Source organism: Lemur catta, chromosome 5, assembly GCF_020740605.2.
Source record: "Lemur catta isolate mLemCat1 chromosome 5, mLemCat1.pri, whole genome shotgun sequence".
NCBI classification, from domain to species: Eukaryota; Metazoa; Chordata; class Mammalia; order Primates; family Lemuridae; genus Lemur; species Lemur catta.
In genome coordinates this window covers 35,244,195-35,261,741 of record NC_059132.1, presented here as the reverse complement: position 1 = coordinate 35,261,741, position 17,547 = coordinate 35,244,195, and the positions used below count along the sequence as shown (strand labels likewise).

General features: G+C 58.2%; 1 protein-coding gene and 1 pseudogene across 3 annotated transcripts in view; both read right to left on the bottom strand.

Annotated features, from left to right (window-relative positions):
* Positions 1–246: 246 nt before the first annotated feature.
* Positions 247–338, bottom strand: LOC123639011 (annotated as a pseudogene).
* A 4,406-nt stretch (positions 339–4,744) lies between these two features.
* The window catches only part of LOC123638121 (nuclear pore membrane glycoprotein 210), a 110,743-nt gene continuing 97,940 nt past the window's right edge, over positions 4,745–17,547 (bottom strand). For 2 of the 3 annotated variants that reach the window (XM_045551490.1, XM_045551491.1), the window contains exons 32-40: positions 16,635–16,855; positions 15,355–15,491; positions 13,387–13,510; positions 11,907–12,053; positions 10,773–11,023; positions 9,558–9,774; positions 7,756–7,851; positions 7,587–7,670; positions 4,745–6,283 (exon numbers count right to left, since the gene is read on the bottom strand). In XM_045551490.1, the coding sequence (XP_045407446.1) occupies positions 6,183–6,283; positions 7,587–7,670; positions 7,756–7,851; positions 9,558–9,774; positions 10,773–11,023; positions 11,907–12,053; positions 13,387–13,510; positions 15,355–15,491; positions 16,635–16,855 (1,378 nt within the window). In that variant the 3' untranslated portion in view covers positions 4,745–6,182. Of the gene's footprint in view, positions 6,284–7,586; positions 7,671–7,755; positions 7,852–9,557; positions 10,043–10,772; positions 11,024–11,906; positions 12,054–13,386; positions 13,511–15,354; positions 15,492–16,634; positions 16,856–17,547 lie in introns of those variants that run through there. The other variant, XM_045551492.1, reaches the window with a different exon arrangement.

The following is a 17,547-nucleotide window of genomic DNA, read 5'->3' as shown; positions in this document are numbered from 1 at the left end:
TGTGCAGCAGTGAGATCATAGCTCGCTGCAACCTTGAACTCCTGGGCTCAAGCCATCCTCCCACCATGGCCTCCCAAAGTGCTGGGATTACAGACATGAGCCGCCATGCCCAGACTAAAATTTCTTATAAAAATTTTTTTATAAGGAATTTTTTTCTTTTCTTTTTTTCTTTATTTCAGTTTAGGTTATGTATATTGCCCATGCCCCCCTGCATCGCCCCGAGACAGAGTTTCAAGTGTGTCCATTAAAAATATGGAACGCTTCACGAATTTGCCTGGGCCATGCTAATCTTCTCTGTATCGTTCCAATTTTAGTATATGTGCTGCCAAAGCGAGCACTCTTTTTTTTTTTTTTTTAAGACAGAGTCTCACTCTGTTGCCCAGGCTAGAGTGCCGTGGCATCAGCCTACCTCACAGCAACCTCAAACTCCTGGGCTCAAGCGATCCTCCTACCTCAGCCTCCCGAGTAGCTGGGACTACGGGCATGCACCACCATGCCCGGCTAATTTTTTTTTTTTATATATTTTTAGTTGTCTGATTAATTTCTTTCTATTTTTTTAGTAGAGACGGGGTCTCGCTCTTGCTCAGGCTGGTCTCGAACTCTTGAGCTCAAACGAGCCTCCCACCTCAGCCTCCCAGAGTGTTAGGATTATAGGCATGAGGCACTGTGCCTGGCCTAAAGAATTTTTTTCTATGTTGAATTTTTTTTTCTTATGATTTTAAAATAATCCATGAGATAGTCTGAAGCCGAGCTGCTTTAAGGTCAGTGGGGTGCAGGCCCAGGCTCTCTCCACCCTCCTGCGGTGGAGGCCCCGGCCCAGGTGGGCAGAGGCAGGAACTCTGTGGACAGCAGATGCTGATGCCAGTCTGCAAGGATTCAAACTCTGGTTCTGTCACTTTCCAGCCTGACCCCAGGCAAATGGCTCCGTGCCTCCCTGACCCCTGCTCCTCTCCACGCTGGCCTGAAGTTCAGGGTTTTCTAGGAAAGTAGAGCCCCACAGCTGGGGAAAAGCCACAGTCACTGCATGGGGATTCATTCATGTATTCATTCAACAAACCCTCCGGAGACCATCCTTCCCTGTGCAGTCTCCACCATGAGAGATGCAATGGGGGAGGCTGGGGCAGGGTGATTTAGTCTGGACACAGGACCCAGCGCATGGAGCGACGCACCCTTCAGGGCCACGCTGCCAGCCCTCACGCAGCCTGCCCCAAAGAGGAGGACGTGGGAGCTCGGGGAGGGAAAGGCCCGTCACACAGCCTACCTGTGCCCTTTGTCCTCAGAGGTGCCTGAGTGCCTGGCCAGGCCCGAGGCAGGACACCCAGGAAACCTGTCCCAGAAGGAGAGGCTGAGGGCGAGGCCCCAGCCAGAGCCCAGGGGAGGGTAAGCAGAAGGGAAGGGCCCGTGACAGCAGATCTCCGCCTTCCGTGGATTCAGCTGGAAAGGAAGCCACACCGTGTTTTGTGCCAGCCACCCCCTGCTGCGGTGACGCTGCCTAACAAGCCATCCCCACAGCCGGCGTGTTGAACATCATCTATTCTCGCAGCCGTGGGGCTGCAGGTCGGCTGATCTGGGATGGGCAGGTTTGTCTCTTTCTGGTGTCTTCCCTCCTCCATGGCCCAGCAGCGACCCGGCTGTCCTGATCAGCCTGTCAGCGACAGAAGCACACCCAGGGCGAGCGGAAACAGCGCTGACTCGCCGTCACTCCCGCCACGTTCGACTGGCCAAAGCAAGTCGCACGGCGGGAGGAACCTCGCAGGCACGTGGGAGAGGGCGCGTGGGGAGGCTGAGGGGCTGGGAATGGTGACGCATCTGGCACCTGCTTCCTGCTGCGAGCCACTCTGGGTGGTATGCCGGACGGATGTCAGGAGGCCACTTTGCAGGTGAGGGGACTACTGCAGTCCAGGGAGGTAAAATGGTTTCTCTCTGGCCCCAGAACAAGGTGGGCTTAGACCCCCAGCCAGCTGGTCGCTAAGGGGCCACGTGTTTCCCACCGGCCTAGACCTCTGCTACCAGCCCTGGATGCCCCAGGGTCTGTGTCTCTCCTGGTGGGTGTTGTCCCATCTGGAGATGTGTCACTTCCAGAATGCCTGTGGCTGCAGGAAACACACATGTGAGCACACACACATGCACAGAGACAAACACATGTAGAGACAGACAGAAAGAGACAGAGAGTTTATTTTTGGCCAAACTTAGGAATTCTAGAGAAAAAAATCTACATGCAATACCATATTTTTAGTGCTAAATGGTGCTAAAAGCCTTTTCTGGCCCCCTTAAAGATGGAGAGTTGCTTGGCTAGTTTGGGAACAGAAAGCTGAACCATGCTGTGTCACCTGGGTTTGTCCACGTGCCTTGCTGGGTGCACTCACTTGCTGGCAAGACCTGGCTGCCCCCGGCTGCAGTCGCATGTGCTGTCCCTGCACGTGCGTTAAAGCAATGCCTGTCCCTAGAGAACACAGCTCAGACCCCAGGCTTCCCAGGCCCCAGTCCATCCGAGGGGGGGAAGGGAAGGAGCCCGTCACTGCCAGACACAAACCAGCTGGGCTGTTGGTGGGAACTTTCTATCTGAAGGAAGCGGAGGCATCGACTTCCTGACGTGCAGCAGGCAGGCCCTGAAGGATGAGTGTGCACAGGCCTCAGCACCCCCTGCCCTCCCCAGCCCCCAGCCAAGGGCCAGGAACGGCCACGAGACAACCCCAGACACGGGATGGGGGAGCTGCTTGGCAAGATGTCTTCCAGGAAAGATGTCTTCAGTCCTTGGGAGGAGACAGGGAGAGCTTGTCTCTCCGCAATACTTATTCTGGACATTGCTGTGCATGGCTGTGATGTGATGCCTGGATCCTGGCAGCCTCTTTGTATTTCTGAGGGCGGCCTCAGGGTAATGCTGACGTGGAGGGTTAACTATGTGCCAAGCAGGCCCCAAGTTCAGTATTTGACATTGGTGAACAATTTCCAGGTCTTCTGGTGTGTAGGGTCCTAGGGACATAGTGGAATCAGACCTGTTCCCACCCTCAAGGTCATCCAAGCCAGGGAAGGGTAATAGAGTCAGATGACAGCTACACAGTACGGGGAAATGCTGTGATGACAGGGGACCACCCTCCCTCCTGCTGTCTCCCCACCTCATCACTCTGCCAATCTCTCTCCATCTGGGCTCCTTGTGGGCCCAGTGCCAGCTTTGTCCGACAGCGACAGTGACAGTTGTGCATGTGGGCACAGCACCTTGCATCTGTCAGCTCCCTCAGTCCTCATGGATCCTCGTGGGGTACGTGCTCCCCCGTTTCCAGCCAGGGAAACCAGGAGCAGGGCACTGCTGGTGCCTGCAGAGGCTCTTGGGCCACGGCACGTAGCTTCTCCACACAGGGAGGCCACACCAAGGGCTTACAGTCCTCATGCTGTCACTCGCCCCCCAAGCGTTTCTGCACCGTCACCTCCTACCCGCCATTCTCCAGGGCCGGGCGGTTGGTGCTTCCGCCCTGCGTGATGGAACTGAGGCCTCCTCCTCACCCGCTGCCTCCCTGTCTGCCCCTCCGAGAGTCAGAGGGCCCCTTCCTTCGGGAGGGGAGCACATGCCGGGGCTGCACACACAGATCTCATCTGACTTTACAGGGACGTTGCAGGCACTGCTGTGCCCGCCTCACGGAACAGAAAACTGAAGCCCAGAGCGAAGAAGAGGCCAGAGCAGCACGCAGCGGGGAGGAGCTGGATCCAGACTGACCCCAGCTCTGTCTGACCTCAAAACCTGGGTGGGGACAGGGACAGGGGCAGAGCAGGGCCTGTTGGGAACCGCAGTTTGCTGGGCGTGCACCCAGGGTCTGGGAGGGAGGGCAGTGAGGCGGGGATGCTGTCTGGGAGGGGCTCCCTGGGCCGAGCAGAGGTCATGGAAACAAGGAGAGGGTGGATTTGTGGGACCTGGAGACTGGCCGGACAGGGAACGGGTGAGGATGGCACCTCCCTGTAGGAGGCCCTTCCGCCCCGCTGCTGTGCCCCAAACATTGCCACGTGCTGGCTTCTAGCAGCAAACCACGCTGGGGCAGGCAGTGCGCCTTCTGGCTGCTTTGTGCCCACAGTCACGGCTCAGTCCCTGGGAAGAAGCAGGAGTGGGTGGCGGGGAGGACTGGACCCAGAGGCTCCTGTCAGCTGGCCGACCCTGGGCAGGCTGAGTTCCCTAAGCATCCACAGCCACACCTGTGACTTGGGACACGAGCAGAGCCACCCTCCCAGGGACCATGCCTGGTGGGCACTCAGTAGACACCGGCTGGGGATCAAGCGGGGCCTGAGAGCAGGTGAGGGGGCTGAGCCAGCGAGGCCGGCACAGGACAACCCCGGGAGCTGGTGGCAAGGCAGGAGGACCAAGGGGCAGGGGTCGGCTGCAGAGGGCTGACGGAGGCCCGAGGCCCTGGGAGCGCAGCTCTGGGAGGGTGGGGTGGGAGGCAGCACTGCCGCAGGAAGCGGCGGCCACAGCAGTCCAGGTGGGCAGGGCGCCGGGGACAGGGGGGTTTCCTTGGGGGGAGGAGTCAGACATGTTTGGGTGATGCCAAGGAAGGAGCAGGCAGGGAGGAGAGGTGCCCAGGTGACATGCAGGTGGAGCTGCCTTGTCCTCCTACAGGGAAGGCACCAGCTCCTGCCGGGGCTGGTCTCTCGGAGGGGGAGGGGAAGTGCCAGGGAGATCTGCTCCCTAAACCCGTCACCAGGGCTTTGGTCACCCCCAGGCAGGACGCGTGAAATCCCAGCACTGATCACACCCCTGTTAAGAAATTATGCAGAGCTTTATTACACAGACCAAGTAGCAAGGCTCCTGTTTACACCCAGGTTGTCAGTCTGAGCTCAGGCCATACGCAAGGCACATTCCTCCTTCCTCCAGCTTCAGCAAATTCAGTGGCATGGCCAGTCCTCGAGGACTGAGGTGGATTCACGTGTGATCCTCAGAGTCGGACGGGACTCTCCACACACAGTGTCCATGCATGGACAGCTCTGGGGCCTGAGCCCCTGGGTCTCCCTGAGGGTGGCACAGTGCCTGGGCCTAGAGCAGAGGGCCCGTGTTCTGAGAGTCTGAGATCCGGAACAAGGAGCTGGAAGAGGAGTTTTCTGAATGGTCTTCTCCTCCCCCGGCCCTCAGGGAGCCCCTTGCTGGTGGGCAGGCCCCGACGGCCAGCACCCGCTCGCTGGCCCACACTGGGAAGCTGCCTGGGGCCTGGGCCCAGCAGGTGACGGCTGGAGTGGCTGTCACTCAGGCAGGCCAACGGCTCAGATCTGCTGGGGTGCTGGAGCGTCAAAGGACGAGCAGATAACCCTGGGTCTTTGTGCTGACACAGAATACAGCAGCTTCTCAAAACGCACACGTAGAAGGGAGACCCCTGCCACCATCCCAAGGACGGTCTCCTCAGGATGATTCTGCATGTCACCGAGCTGATGGAGAGGCCAGGACAGGGAGAGAGAGAGAGGGACCCCCACTTGGGACATCCCTGTGGGGACGAAGCCAAGTCCACCACGTGTCGCAACAGCTGATGCAACAACAAACCACAGAGGGCCGAGTTCCATTCACAGTGGCCCAAAGAGGGCGAAGCGGCCCTGCGTCCGCTCACGGGCTTTCCCGGCATCTCGCCGCCTGGGGCCCCAGGGCGCTGGTTCCCGAGGCTGCCCCTGCAGTGGCGGGGCAGGCACAGGACACTCACATCCATTTGCTCCCCAAATTTCCTAGCAGCCTCCAGACTAGGAGAGAAGTTTTCACAGTGAAAAAAACTGCCAAAAAACCCCCCAAAATAATGAGACAATCCTTTCCCTGAGCGCACTACAGTAACGTCACCTGCAGACAACTGACCAGAGCTTCTCACTGCTCAGCGTCTTGAGAGGGGGGCACTTCAGCGATGCTGGAAAGTAAAGACACAACGTTGTCCAGAAATCCTGGACAACCACGTGGAAGGGAATGAGCCAGATTCTCAGCTTTGCAAGACTTGGGAGGAAAAAACCACACAAACTTAAAACTCCTCCATGCAAGCATACGCCAGTGAGCACGGCCTAAACTCCAGCTCTGCCAACACAGAGGGGTGGGGAAGTAGGCCTGGGGACAGGGGCTCAGGCCTGGAGGGGCCCATTCCAGCAAGAACATCAACGCAGCAGGGGTGTCCCTGTCCTGGAGGGGCACGAGGTGCGGCTCAGGCCGGCCTGCTGACCCAGCCCCTGCAGGGCTAGTGGGAGGCATAGGCGGGGCTCCACAGCCCCGAGGGCGGGCTGGCTTTGCGAGCAGGAGGCAGTGCGTTGAGAGACGCTGGTGAGGAGGCAGCAACATCTGGGGGGAAAGAAAGACACAGTGAGCAGCAGAGCCAGAGGGAGAGCCGCCTCAGCACTCGTCCGCTCTGCGTCAGAACCGGGCGCCTGCCTCACAGCCCGGCACTTTCCTCACACTGCCCTGAGGCCTCCCGAGCCAGCAGAGGGCAAGGACGGGGCTTGCCGAGCTGGCCCGATCTGGAAGGGGGGGACACGGGAGGACGAGGGTGTGGCCCGACTTGCAGAGCCAGGCTGGGAGCCAAGGCTGCGGGTTCAGGATGGCCTGGCAGGGTCCGTGCCCGGGGCACCTGTGCGGCTGGGTGTGGCCGGCGTCTCAGGTGAGAGTGCTGCGGGCACAGTCTGGAGTGTCTGGAGGCAGTGCCCAGACCCCAGTGTGGACCCAACACACACAAGGAGGCATGTGCTGGGAAAAGTGGTTAGAAAGGAAGAGAGTCATTGCAAGAACCTGCTGCGTAATGCAGCCCAGCGTCCAGGGCAGTGAGCTGCCGCATACCCCACGGCCTCCCTTGGGCCTGTTTCACAGGTGTGAGAGGCGGCCAGGTAGAACGCTCCGGTTCTAGGAGTCCAGGTTGTGTGTGGGATCTTGTTTCCCAGGAAGATGCTTCTATTTGCAAAACTGTGTCCTCTTTCAACACAATTCATGGACCTCCTTGAAGCCTATCCATGGCCCCCCACAGGGCCAATAGATACCAACTCAAGGAACCCTTGTGTAGGGGAGAGAACGCTGAAATGGGAATTAGGAGACATAAAGGGCTGCTGTGTACAGCTGCACAGGTTGGGGACTGCACAGTTTCAGGGGATACCCACTTACAGAGAGAGGTGCCTCCTGGAGTTGTATGGGGTCACCAGGGCCTTTGGGCCACCATAGAGACAATTGAGCTGTTGAAAGGACAAGGATTTGCCCTTCCTCTTTCTCTGGGAAAACCCTCATCAGAACTGCCCAGAATCCTCCTCTCAGAGTCAGCTGGTCCAATCCCAGCTTGGAGCTTTCTGTAGCAGGCCCCAGCAGGCGGGCCTGCAGGCCCAGCAGGTACACCTGCCGAGACAGAGCTCCCGGCTGCCGGCCCCTCTGCCCTGCATGGCTCTGCCTGGGGAAGCTCTTACTGACCCAGAACTAGCAGCAAGCACATCCCCCCTTCCTGACTCCCAGATCTGTCCTCTGGGCCTCAGGCCTAGTTGCTCCTTTTGCCCAGGCACAGGCCTGCTGAGACTTGGGGTTCAGGGCCTTGACCCCACCCCACCCCAAAGGCTCCTCCTCTTTCCTTGCAGCTCTGCCTGGCTGTGCCTGAGGAGGGACTACTCACAGTGGGGGCTGTGCCGAGGGCTGGCTCGGGGCGTGAGGGCTGCAGGTACCATGAGCTCCCGGGGCGCACAGACTGTGTGGTAGGCTGCAAGGACACACGGCTTGTTAGAGCGGGTGGGGACGGGGGCGGGGTGGGGGCAGACCTGAAGACACAGACGGCCTTGCCTCACCTATGATCATGACAGCTGTCCCAGCCAGGAGGGCAAAGAGCGTGAAGAACATGACCTGGTATGAATCCAGGAAGTGCTGAAAGAGGCTGGCTCCGTCTGCCATCAGTGAAAGACAAGTTACCAAAATGCCAGGGCCACGGCAGTGTCCCCAGTGTCCGTGCGCTACCGTACATATGCAGGGTGGCTTGCGGGCCCCTTTGAGTAACGAGGTCAGTGCGTCTCAGAGGGCCCGGTGGGCTGCTCAAGGCCTGAGTCGGCTTCTGGCCCTGCTCCCCTGGTGGCCCGTTCCCTTCCACCTTGGGCCTCGGAACTAAGCCCAGTGCTGTGAGAGCCGGCTGCCTGCCAGGCTGTGCTCGCCTCGTGCCCCAGCTCCGTCCCAGCAGGTAAGCCCCGTCTCTGCACCCATCCTACCTGGGAGGGCAGCCACGCTGCCTGAAAGGAAGGCAGTTTGCAACTACTAAGTCACAAGTGACAGCCACAAAAACACAAGCATCGGCAGCAGCCTGCTAGTGGGATGGAGTGCCACTACTCTCAGAATCTGAGCCTCAAGGCCCAGACAGACCCTGGCAAATTGTGCCCCAAAGTTGCTGCTCTTCAGGGGCCCCCACAGCGGGGATGGCCCAGGCCTGGCTCCCTCCTCCATCTCATTCTTCCGCACCCCAATCCTCACACCTTATACGGGACCCAACACTGCTGCTGTCTGCCCCTGCTCTGCCCCAAGTCAGGACACATCCCTTCTCTGAAGGAGGAAGGTGGCAGATGGCCTCCAGTTCCCCTAACGGCCGCCTACTCCCTTCGGTCTGCTCTTGGCCAGGCAGCCAAACCTGACCGTACCAAAGCCCAGGCCCCCAGCCTGGAGCTCTGACTGCTCTCACCTCACGCCAGGGTCCCTCTCATTGCATCCCCTCCCCGGCCAGCCCTCCTTCCTGACCCGGCTGGCGCAGCCCCTCTTGAACTGTACTCTCCTCCCACCAGAGGCAGGTAAGCCCCTGCCCCAGCCACATCTCCAGAATCGTCCCTACCGCACCTGCCAATCTGCGTCCTCTCTCATGAGGGGGCTTTTCACACACCTGCCTGGCACGGGGTCGTGCCCACAGCAGCCACTCACTCAGCAGCAAACACCCGCTGAGCACCTGTGTGTCTGTTGGCCCCACCCCAATCACTGTCCTCACATACTTGACTTCTAGTTGGGGAAGATGAGTGGAAACTCTAATCACTAATTACGTTGTTGTGCAAATAGACAGCTGGCAACAGTGCTGGGGTGAAAAGAAAAGGGTTCAAGTGTTTGGGACTGAGGTTCTAACTTTCAGCATATTTCAATATTTGAGGAAGTGAGGGTGCTGGCCAAGGAGCCATCTGGGGGAACAGCATCCCAGGCACAGGGAATGGCAGATGCCAGGGGCTCGAGCTGGGGTGGCATGTGTTCCAGAAACAAGAGAGTATGGCTGCAGCACGGACCGCAAGGGGGAGATGAGTCACAAATGGGTGGAGAAGGCAGACTGCATGGGATCTTAGGGGCCACTGCAGGGACGTAGGCTTTCCCCAGGGGGAGGTCGGGGCCACGGTAGGCTGCTTAGCAGAGGAGGGGCACAGTCCCGGTGGCTGCCACGCTGAGGGAAGACAGGGAGCTGGGGGGACAGAGCAGGCATGATGGCCCCAACAAGCCACTATCACTCTGAGGGACAGTCTGCATTTCTGACTCCTCCAATTCTCACACCCAGGTTTTTTCTGACACCCAGAATCACTCCAGCCTGTCCCTCCCCACCCAGCTCTGTCCCAGCTGATGTCATCCTATAACTCACAAGGACCAGGTCCACGGCGATCCATCACAAAGGCCACAGTCACTGGGACGGTGATGGCCTGGTTGGTCGCAGAGCTGGAGAAGGTCAGGACAGTGGACAGAGGCCCCTGGCTGCCAGCCGTGGGGTCTGAGACCCCAACCGTGTATGTGATGAAGCTGGGCATCCCGAAAGACTTCTCCTTCTCAAAGACCAGCACGGCGGGGGACCCGGACCTCACCTGGGAGAGACGTCAGGGCTGGGGGGAACATGCTCTGCAGACAGTGGAGGGACCTCCAAGTGGGGCTGAAGACTCCCAGGCGGGCATGCAGCTCTGTGCACCCCATCTCTGGAGCACCCCCGTATCAGCCTGACACGCTGGGCTTCCCTCCCAGGGCCCGAAGGATACGTTACGGGTGGGGACCTCTGCCCAAGTCACACCTCCTAGGCAAGTAATGACACCTGGGCACTGCTCATGGACAGTGCGCAGTCAGCAAGGTCAGGAAACACTGTCCATAAGGAAAGGGCAAATCAGACTCATTGAACTCTCACGAAGTACTGTGTCAACAATGCTAAACCAACATGCCATATCATCGAGCACCAATGCTCCGAGGGGGCAGCCCAGAGCTCTGGTCCCTGGCCCACCTCCAGCAGCCCCCTGCAGGGCTGGCCGTCCTCCCTCGCCCACAAGGCACATGCTCCCTGTGTCTCTCTAAGCACAGTGAGCCCCGTCTGCTGCGGCAAGACAAGAGGAGCAGCAGGCAGGACAGCCAGCGAGCTCCATTATCTTATCACCCCAGAGCTCTCCCCAGGCGTGTCGGGATCCAGACCTTAGAGATCAGGTAAACCTGACTTATCTGATGGGGGAGTGAGGCCTGGAGAGAGGGGACTAGGGCTTGTCTTCCTGCTCCATGGCTGAGTGCTCCTGCCCTGCGTCCACTCACTGCACACCCCCCACGCTCCCTGAGCACGTACTGTGTGCCCAGTGCTCCCTTGCAGGCTGAGCTGGGGAAGCCCAGCAGGAATCATGGAAATTAAGATCACAGGGGCTGATAATGGCAACACTGCTACAGAAAAAGGAAAAGGGTTAAGACTGTTTCAGTTTCTTAAAAAATGCCTGATTGTCAGTCTTAATTTTAAAGAGAGGAGGCTCAGGATGTCCACATCACACCCCTCTTCCTTCCTGGCCCTTCCTGCTGCCCAACTCAGGCCTGACGGAGGCCCAAGGATGCCACTCACCTCCAAGTTCTCCAGAGCCTCCAGGGAACCAAAGACCTTGACCTCGGAGCTAGTGTACTGGTTGCTCAAAAGGATTTCAGCCTGGTCAGTGTAGAGACCTGGGTTGAAGGGCATTTCAGCCCCGACCTGTTCTGTGGAGAAGTGGCTGCCAGAGAGGGAGGCTGTGACCACCAGAGCTGTCTTCTTCATGCTCAGGTGCTTCAGCTGCTTGTCTGTCAGCCTGCGTGTGGTGACTGAGCAGAGGTACTGGCCTGCAGAGACAAGGGTGGTCCACCTTGTGCCCTCTCCCACTTGCACACCGATGTTGTTCTTTTTCTAACTGGGGAACAACTATGCATCCTCCAGAGCCCAGGTGAGAAGTCACCTCCTCCAAAAGCCTTCCTAGAAGTTGTCCTTCAGGGCCCCCTGACCCACCTGGGACACCCTGTGACCAGCAGTCCCCCTCAATGTCTCAGAATCCCCTAGTCACTGGATCATCCTTTAAGTGACACTCCTGGGGCAGCATTAGGGACTAAATAGGGCACTGGAACCACGAACCGAGGACCCACTGTGTGCCAGGCCCTGAGGTCGGGCCCAGCACTGAGTGTGCCACAGGACACATCTCCCAGACAGTGACAGCAGCCCACGGTGTGGCCTCAGCTCCACCGTGCTGGTCTCCCAGCCTTGCAACAGTTAGGCTCCAGCCCTCAGGACAGCCCTTAACTATTCACACTAAGGACACGCCGGCACCTCTCACTTGCTCCGTGCAGGCAGAGCAAGGCCCCATCATCCCCATGTGAGGAGAGGAGGCCGGGAGGGGAGCAGCCTCCACCCCCACAGGCAGAACGGCAGGGACAGCAGAGGAGGACTCTGACCCCACCGGGGTTTTCCGCTCTGAACTCTGCATCCTTTCCCATGGGTGTAGGTGGTGGTGAGAACAGCCATGACCCAGCTCAGGAAGGCCACCCCCTCCTGGCGGCCACTTGGAGCCACAGAGGCCAGGACCCTGGCATCAATCCCCAGGCTGGGCTCCTGACAACCTCTGCTGCTCCGGACAGACGGCTGCCGTGAGCTGAACGCGCAGCGAACCCGACATGTCCACAGGGCAAAGACCCTCTGTAAGTCCATTTCACTTTCAACTCCTGGCAAACTTACCCAGAGCAGCATCAAAGCCTGGCTCCACGGTGAGATAATCACGTGCTGGGAAATCGGAGACGGCTGGCTGGAACTGCAGCTGGCAGCTGAGGAGGGACTCTGGGTGCAAGGTCTTGATGACTTCCCTCTGGGCCAGGGAGCACTCACCTAGAGAGGGGGAGGGAGAGAGAGGGTGTGACCAGGCCTGCCGGCCACCACACCCAGGCCCGGGAGACCCAAACCCCAGAATGAGAGCAATCCAAGAAAGCCACCTGCGTGCATGTGCCTCCCACGCGGAGGCCCAGGGCTGCCCAGAGCTTGGGGATGGAGCCACAGGTGATAAAAGCCAAGGATGAGTTATACAGAGCAGGGGTCATGCTGAATCACGGGGAGTTTCAGATCAGCACTGCAGCGTTTATTCTAGAGTGTGCATCCAGGGGCACGGCAGACAGGCCAGGCCCACTGATGCGTGTCTCCTGTCCCTGTCACCAGGGGACGAAGGCATGTTGACTCTGCACGTTAGGAGGCACTGGTTCTCCACTAATACACTGAGTGTCACTGGCCAGCAGCAGAGAGCTGCCCCTGCCCTGACGCAGGAAAGGACAGGTTACCAGGAAACAAAAAAGCTGTCCCACGCATCAGAACAAGAAGAGTGGTATTTAATTCTACAAGGTGTGTAGGTGGTTTTAGAAAAACAGCCTGTATTGGCTTATTTCTTTCTTTTTTTTTTTTTTGAGACAGAGTCTCACTCTGTTGCCTGGGCTAGAGTGAGTGCTGTGGCGTCAGCCTAGCTCACAGCAACCTTAAACTCCTGGGCTTAAGCGATCCTCCTGCCTCAGCCTCCCGAGTAGCTGGGACTACAGGCATGTGCCACCATGCCCGGCTAATTTTTTCTATATATACTTTTAGTTGTCCAGATAATTTATTTCTATTTTTAGTAGAGATGGGTTCTCACTCAGGTTGGTCTCGAACTCCTGACCTCGAGCGATCCAACCGCCTCGGCCTCCCAGAGGGCTAGGATTACAGGCGTGAGCCACCACGCCCGGCCTGGCTTATTTATTTCTGACAGCTGCTGTCCAGGGCTGTCACGGACAGGGGATGGGTTGAATGTGCTATGCATGACTTGGGAGAGCAATTATAAAAACCAAAATCAGTGACTAGTCTGCTAAGTCATTAGTTTCTGGGATCAATGGTGGTAAACTGTGGCTTTCTTTGCTCTGATGCCCTAGGGCTGAAATTGCATTTCCAGTTCCGAAACAGGCAACTTCGGGAGCTGGGCTCTTTTATGACAATTCCTTTCCTGCTGGGCTTGTGGAGGACTCAGATTTCTGAAAGGCTGAAAGGCATGGAGGAGGTGGGTTAAATGCTCTCTCTGGAGTTGGTTTGAGTTTGAACCGGAAAAGCTAATAAAACCCTCTAGGAAGGGCACGAGAAACCACCTCCCTGCTCCCTGGAGCCTCAAAGGTTCTCTAAAGACCACGCGAGCCCCCTCATTCTGTACCTCGCAGGTTAGAGCTTCTGTCTCCCACAGCGACAATCACTTTGGAGCCTGTGGCCTCCTGGAAGCTGGTCTGGATGGGGTGGACATGACGGGCCACGATCTTCTGAGGGACGCTGACTACTATCTGGGGAGGCAGGCAAGGCAGCTGGTTGAGCGCCCACTGTGTGCTGGGGCACAATGTGGGCCTCCATCACCTCCGAACTGCCCCAGGGCTCCTGCTGCCAAGGCACCGCCTCCTAACACCATGCATCCCCAGGGACTGACCGCAGGTTGCACCCCACTCCGCTGCCCAGCCCTGCCTCTCCTGTCCCAGGGTGTCCTTTCTCCTCCTGACTGCCAGCTGCAGTCTCCTCCCATCTCCTGCTCCCCTCCAAGCAGTGGCCCAAGGCCTTCCCCCACCCTCTCCTGCCCTGCACAAGCCTGGGTGCTCCCCCCACTCCCAGGGTTCCATCTCTGGGCTGGAGGCTCCACCCCATGTCCCACCCCGCCCCCAGCCTTCCTCAGGGAGCTCCAGACACCACTGCCCGGTGGGCCACCCAGCCTCACCCAGAGAGGCCACAGCCACCTCTAACTCCCTCGGCCCAGACTCCTCACCTCCTTGCCCCCATGCCGGCCCCCACTTCTGTGCTCCATGCCGCAGTGCAGGACCATCATCAGTCTGGTCACCCCGGCCCTCCCTCCCCTCAAGCCCCACTTCCAGATGGTCACCCGGCCCACCCAGTGGTCCTAGCCAGGTCCTGTCCTCAGTCTGCTGGCTGGTTCCCCTGCACTGACCCCCTTTCTCTCGAGCTCCACCTCATGCGGAGCAAACTTTCCAAACACACCCCTCATCTCTGTCAATCTTTCCTTAAAAATAAAATCCAGGAAGTCCAGCATGGGCTTCAACCTCTTTACTGTGAAATGGCAACAGGAGCAGATAGTATCTACTGAGCACTGGCCATGTGTGAAGTACCATTCTAAGTGCTTCACATGTTATCAATAACTCACTGAATCTTCACAACGCTACTATCTCCATTTTACAGGCAAGGAAATGGAGGCACAGAGAGGTGCATTAACTTGCCCAAGGTCACACAGCCTCCCGGTGGCCAAGCTGGGATTGGACTCAGACAGCCTGGCTCTAGAGCCCACACTCTTAACCTGCACTGAACTGCCCGGAATCCGGTGCATTTCATGATCTGATCACAAAGCCAGACCCCACTTCCCCAAACCCTCCGTTCCAGACCCTCAGCCCCCACCCGAGGCTCTGCCCCTGAACCTCACACACCTCTGCCCGTGCCATGCCTGACCCCCCCACTCTCAGAGGCTGCTTCTGGGATAGCACAGTGCTATGGTCACAGTCACACGGTGCATCTGTCTGCAACCGGCTGGCCCAAACCGCACAGCCGCAGCACTAAATATGCAAACTATTAGGTTAAACTGCTGGATTCCATAAAGCACATGCTGGCTCTAAAAATGAGACACATTTGGAACTCAGCCAGACTTTGCTCACTGATTCATTCTCGGCTGGAGAGAAACACAAGAGAGGATGGGTTCTGTTTACCTCCAGAAAGACCCCAAATGGGACTTGCCGGGGGAGGTTCCCCCTTGCCAGTGACAGGGAGTCGCTATGCTGCCCCAGCCACGGCCCTGGTTCCCCAGAAGCGCCCACACTGGGGCTGCCTGACCCCAGCATGTAGGAGCTGGAACCAACCCTCTGAGGTCACGTCTCATCGTCGGAGCCTTATGCACACGGGGACGGAGGCCAGGGATGAAAAGGGAACTAACTTGTCCCCACCGCGTAGAGAGTGGGTGGCCGATCCCAGACTCATGATTCCCAGATTCCAACCCGAGACAGCGCTGGGTTTCTTTCTTAAACAAACGAGAATCACAGGTATTTTCCTAAAGAAAAGGTATTCACAATCCTCTGAGAGCGTCAGCCCCGCCTCACAGGCCACTGAGCCACATGAGCTCGGCTGCCCTGAAACCCACCTCCTTGTACGTCCTCAGGTGTCCAGCGACCTCGTAGTAGACGGTCACAGATCCCGCATCCCGGGCCACAGCCACGCCAGTCTTGGGGTCCACGTGGAGGATGCTGTGGGCTGAGGAGCTCCAGGTTCCCGAGAGGCCTGAGGGAAAAGCCCTGAGTGCCAGTCCCGTTCCCATGTCTGGACACTCCAGGCAAAGCCCTGCTCGCCTGGATGGCTGGGCCAGCCTCCCCTCCCAGGACTCACCCGAGGTGCTCACTCACCCACCTGAGGAGACAGCCCCCGCTGCTACCCTCTCTCTACTGCCCACACCTGCCCTCCGCATGGCTGTGGCCCTAATTCCCCTCCCCAACTCTTCCCTGTTGGACTGTCTTGCCCATCTGGCAGGAAGCTGTACCTGGCTCCTGCCCTGGGTTGGTTTGGGCGCTGCCGCCAGGCCCCGCCCTCTGCAGCCCCTGCCCCCCATCAGTTCCTTTTTAGCAAACAGACAGCAGGTGTCAGGCTCAGAGCTGTCACTACACAGCACTTCTGAGTTAAAAGTCAATCACCTCATACAATATATACAATAAAAGGACTCAACAACCACATTCTATTTATGGAAAATTGTGTTTGTTTGTCTTTAAAGGTAGTATTTAATTTCCTTTTCAAATAAACCTAATGAGGTAAAAAGAGTGGCGCCGGTTTGAAAACAAAGTAAATCATTGGATGGACGGATGGCATGGGAGTGGCCGAAATTTGGAAGCCACTAAACTGGCCCAATGTCCTTTGCTTAAGTCTCCTCGCCTGTGCTATGCAAGCTGGCAGCCAACCACCAAGGGATTAATGGAAATAGCAAATCCAGTTCCTCAGTTACGTCAGCCACATCCCACGTGCTCGCTGGCTGGAGGCTACTGAGTCACACAGTGTAGATGGAGGACCTTCCATAAGAGCAGGAAATCCTACCGCACGGTGCTGTTCTAGCGCAGGATTGGCATGTGTTTTCTGCAAAGGGCCAGATGATAAATATTTTGCCCCATGCAGCCCATGACTCTGCTGCTGCTGCTCAGCCTGGCAGTGGTGGGATGAAAACAGCCACTGACAACACACAAATGAACAGGCACACTGGGTTCCAGGAAAAATTTACTTGCAAAACCAGGCAGCATGTTGGACTTGGCCCTCGGGCAGCAGCTTCCCAAGCGCTGCTTTGGAGCATCCTGCAGGGTCCCTGCACACGTCCCCAGGGCCCAACCTACTCTGCACCTGCCAATCACACCCCAGGTTTCCCTGGGTCAGGATGCCCTTTACCTTCCAGGCTGACCAGAACAGTGCCCAGACAGAGGACGTCCCCCACCACCAAGGCTCCGGACAGCTCTGGGGAGATAGCCTGCAGGACCGGCAAGGGGACGAAGTCAGAGAGGCCCAGGTGCTCTGTGTCCCACACTCGGAGCAGCGTCAGGCCCACGCAGACTGTGCGGACGATGCAGGTGTTGTTGGTGGGGCCCTTCCCAATCTGCACAAAGTCATCTCTAGGCACAGGGGAAAGAGGGGGCTCTCAGTCCCCAGAAAGAAGCCCCAGTTCCAGCAGGAGATGGACAGTCTAGCTCCTCAGCTGAGCAACACTTTCTGCCAGCTGAGGTACCAGATGCTGCTCCACCTCAAGGTCACCAAGGACCCCCAGGCAGGCGGAGCAAGCTGGTCGCCTGCTTGCCTGCCCAGACGGAGCCCGCAACCCTCGGCCAGGACTGCTGGCATCGCCATCCCCGCACTCCAGCTGCCACAGCCCAGGGAGGAACGTGCTCCACAGAGTGTCCTGGCCTCTTCCCAGCAGGGAAGCAGACATGCTAGGGAAGCACAGGCCGCACCTGGCTGTGTAATGGGGACAAATGACAGCCTGTGCCCGTGTCCTCCACTGTGACATGGGAGTGGGACGTTCCTGTGCCGCAGGCCTGGTGTGAGCACAAGCGAGGGCAGCAGGGGTGAAGCACCTGGCTCGGTGCCTGGCGTGTGGCACATGCTCAGTCAGCAGCGGCTGACTGGGGGGGTAAGGATCAGGGTCTCTGGCTGTCTCCCTTACCTCCACTCGCCTTCTGACCCTGCGTCTGACTGGGTCTCTAGGAGGGACTCCTGCCACAAGAGGGCAGAGGGACTTGTGCAGTGCATCAAGGGTGACAGAGGCCAACACTGCCAACACAGAGCCACCCCTCAGTTGAAGGCCCTG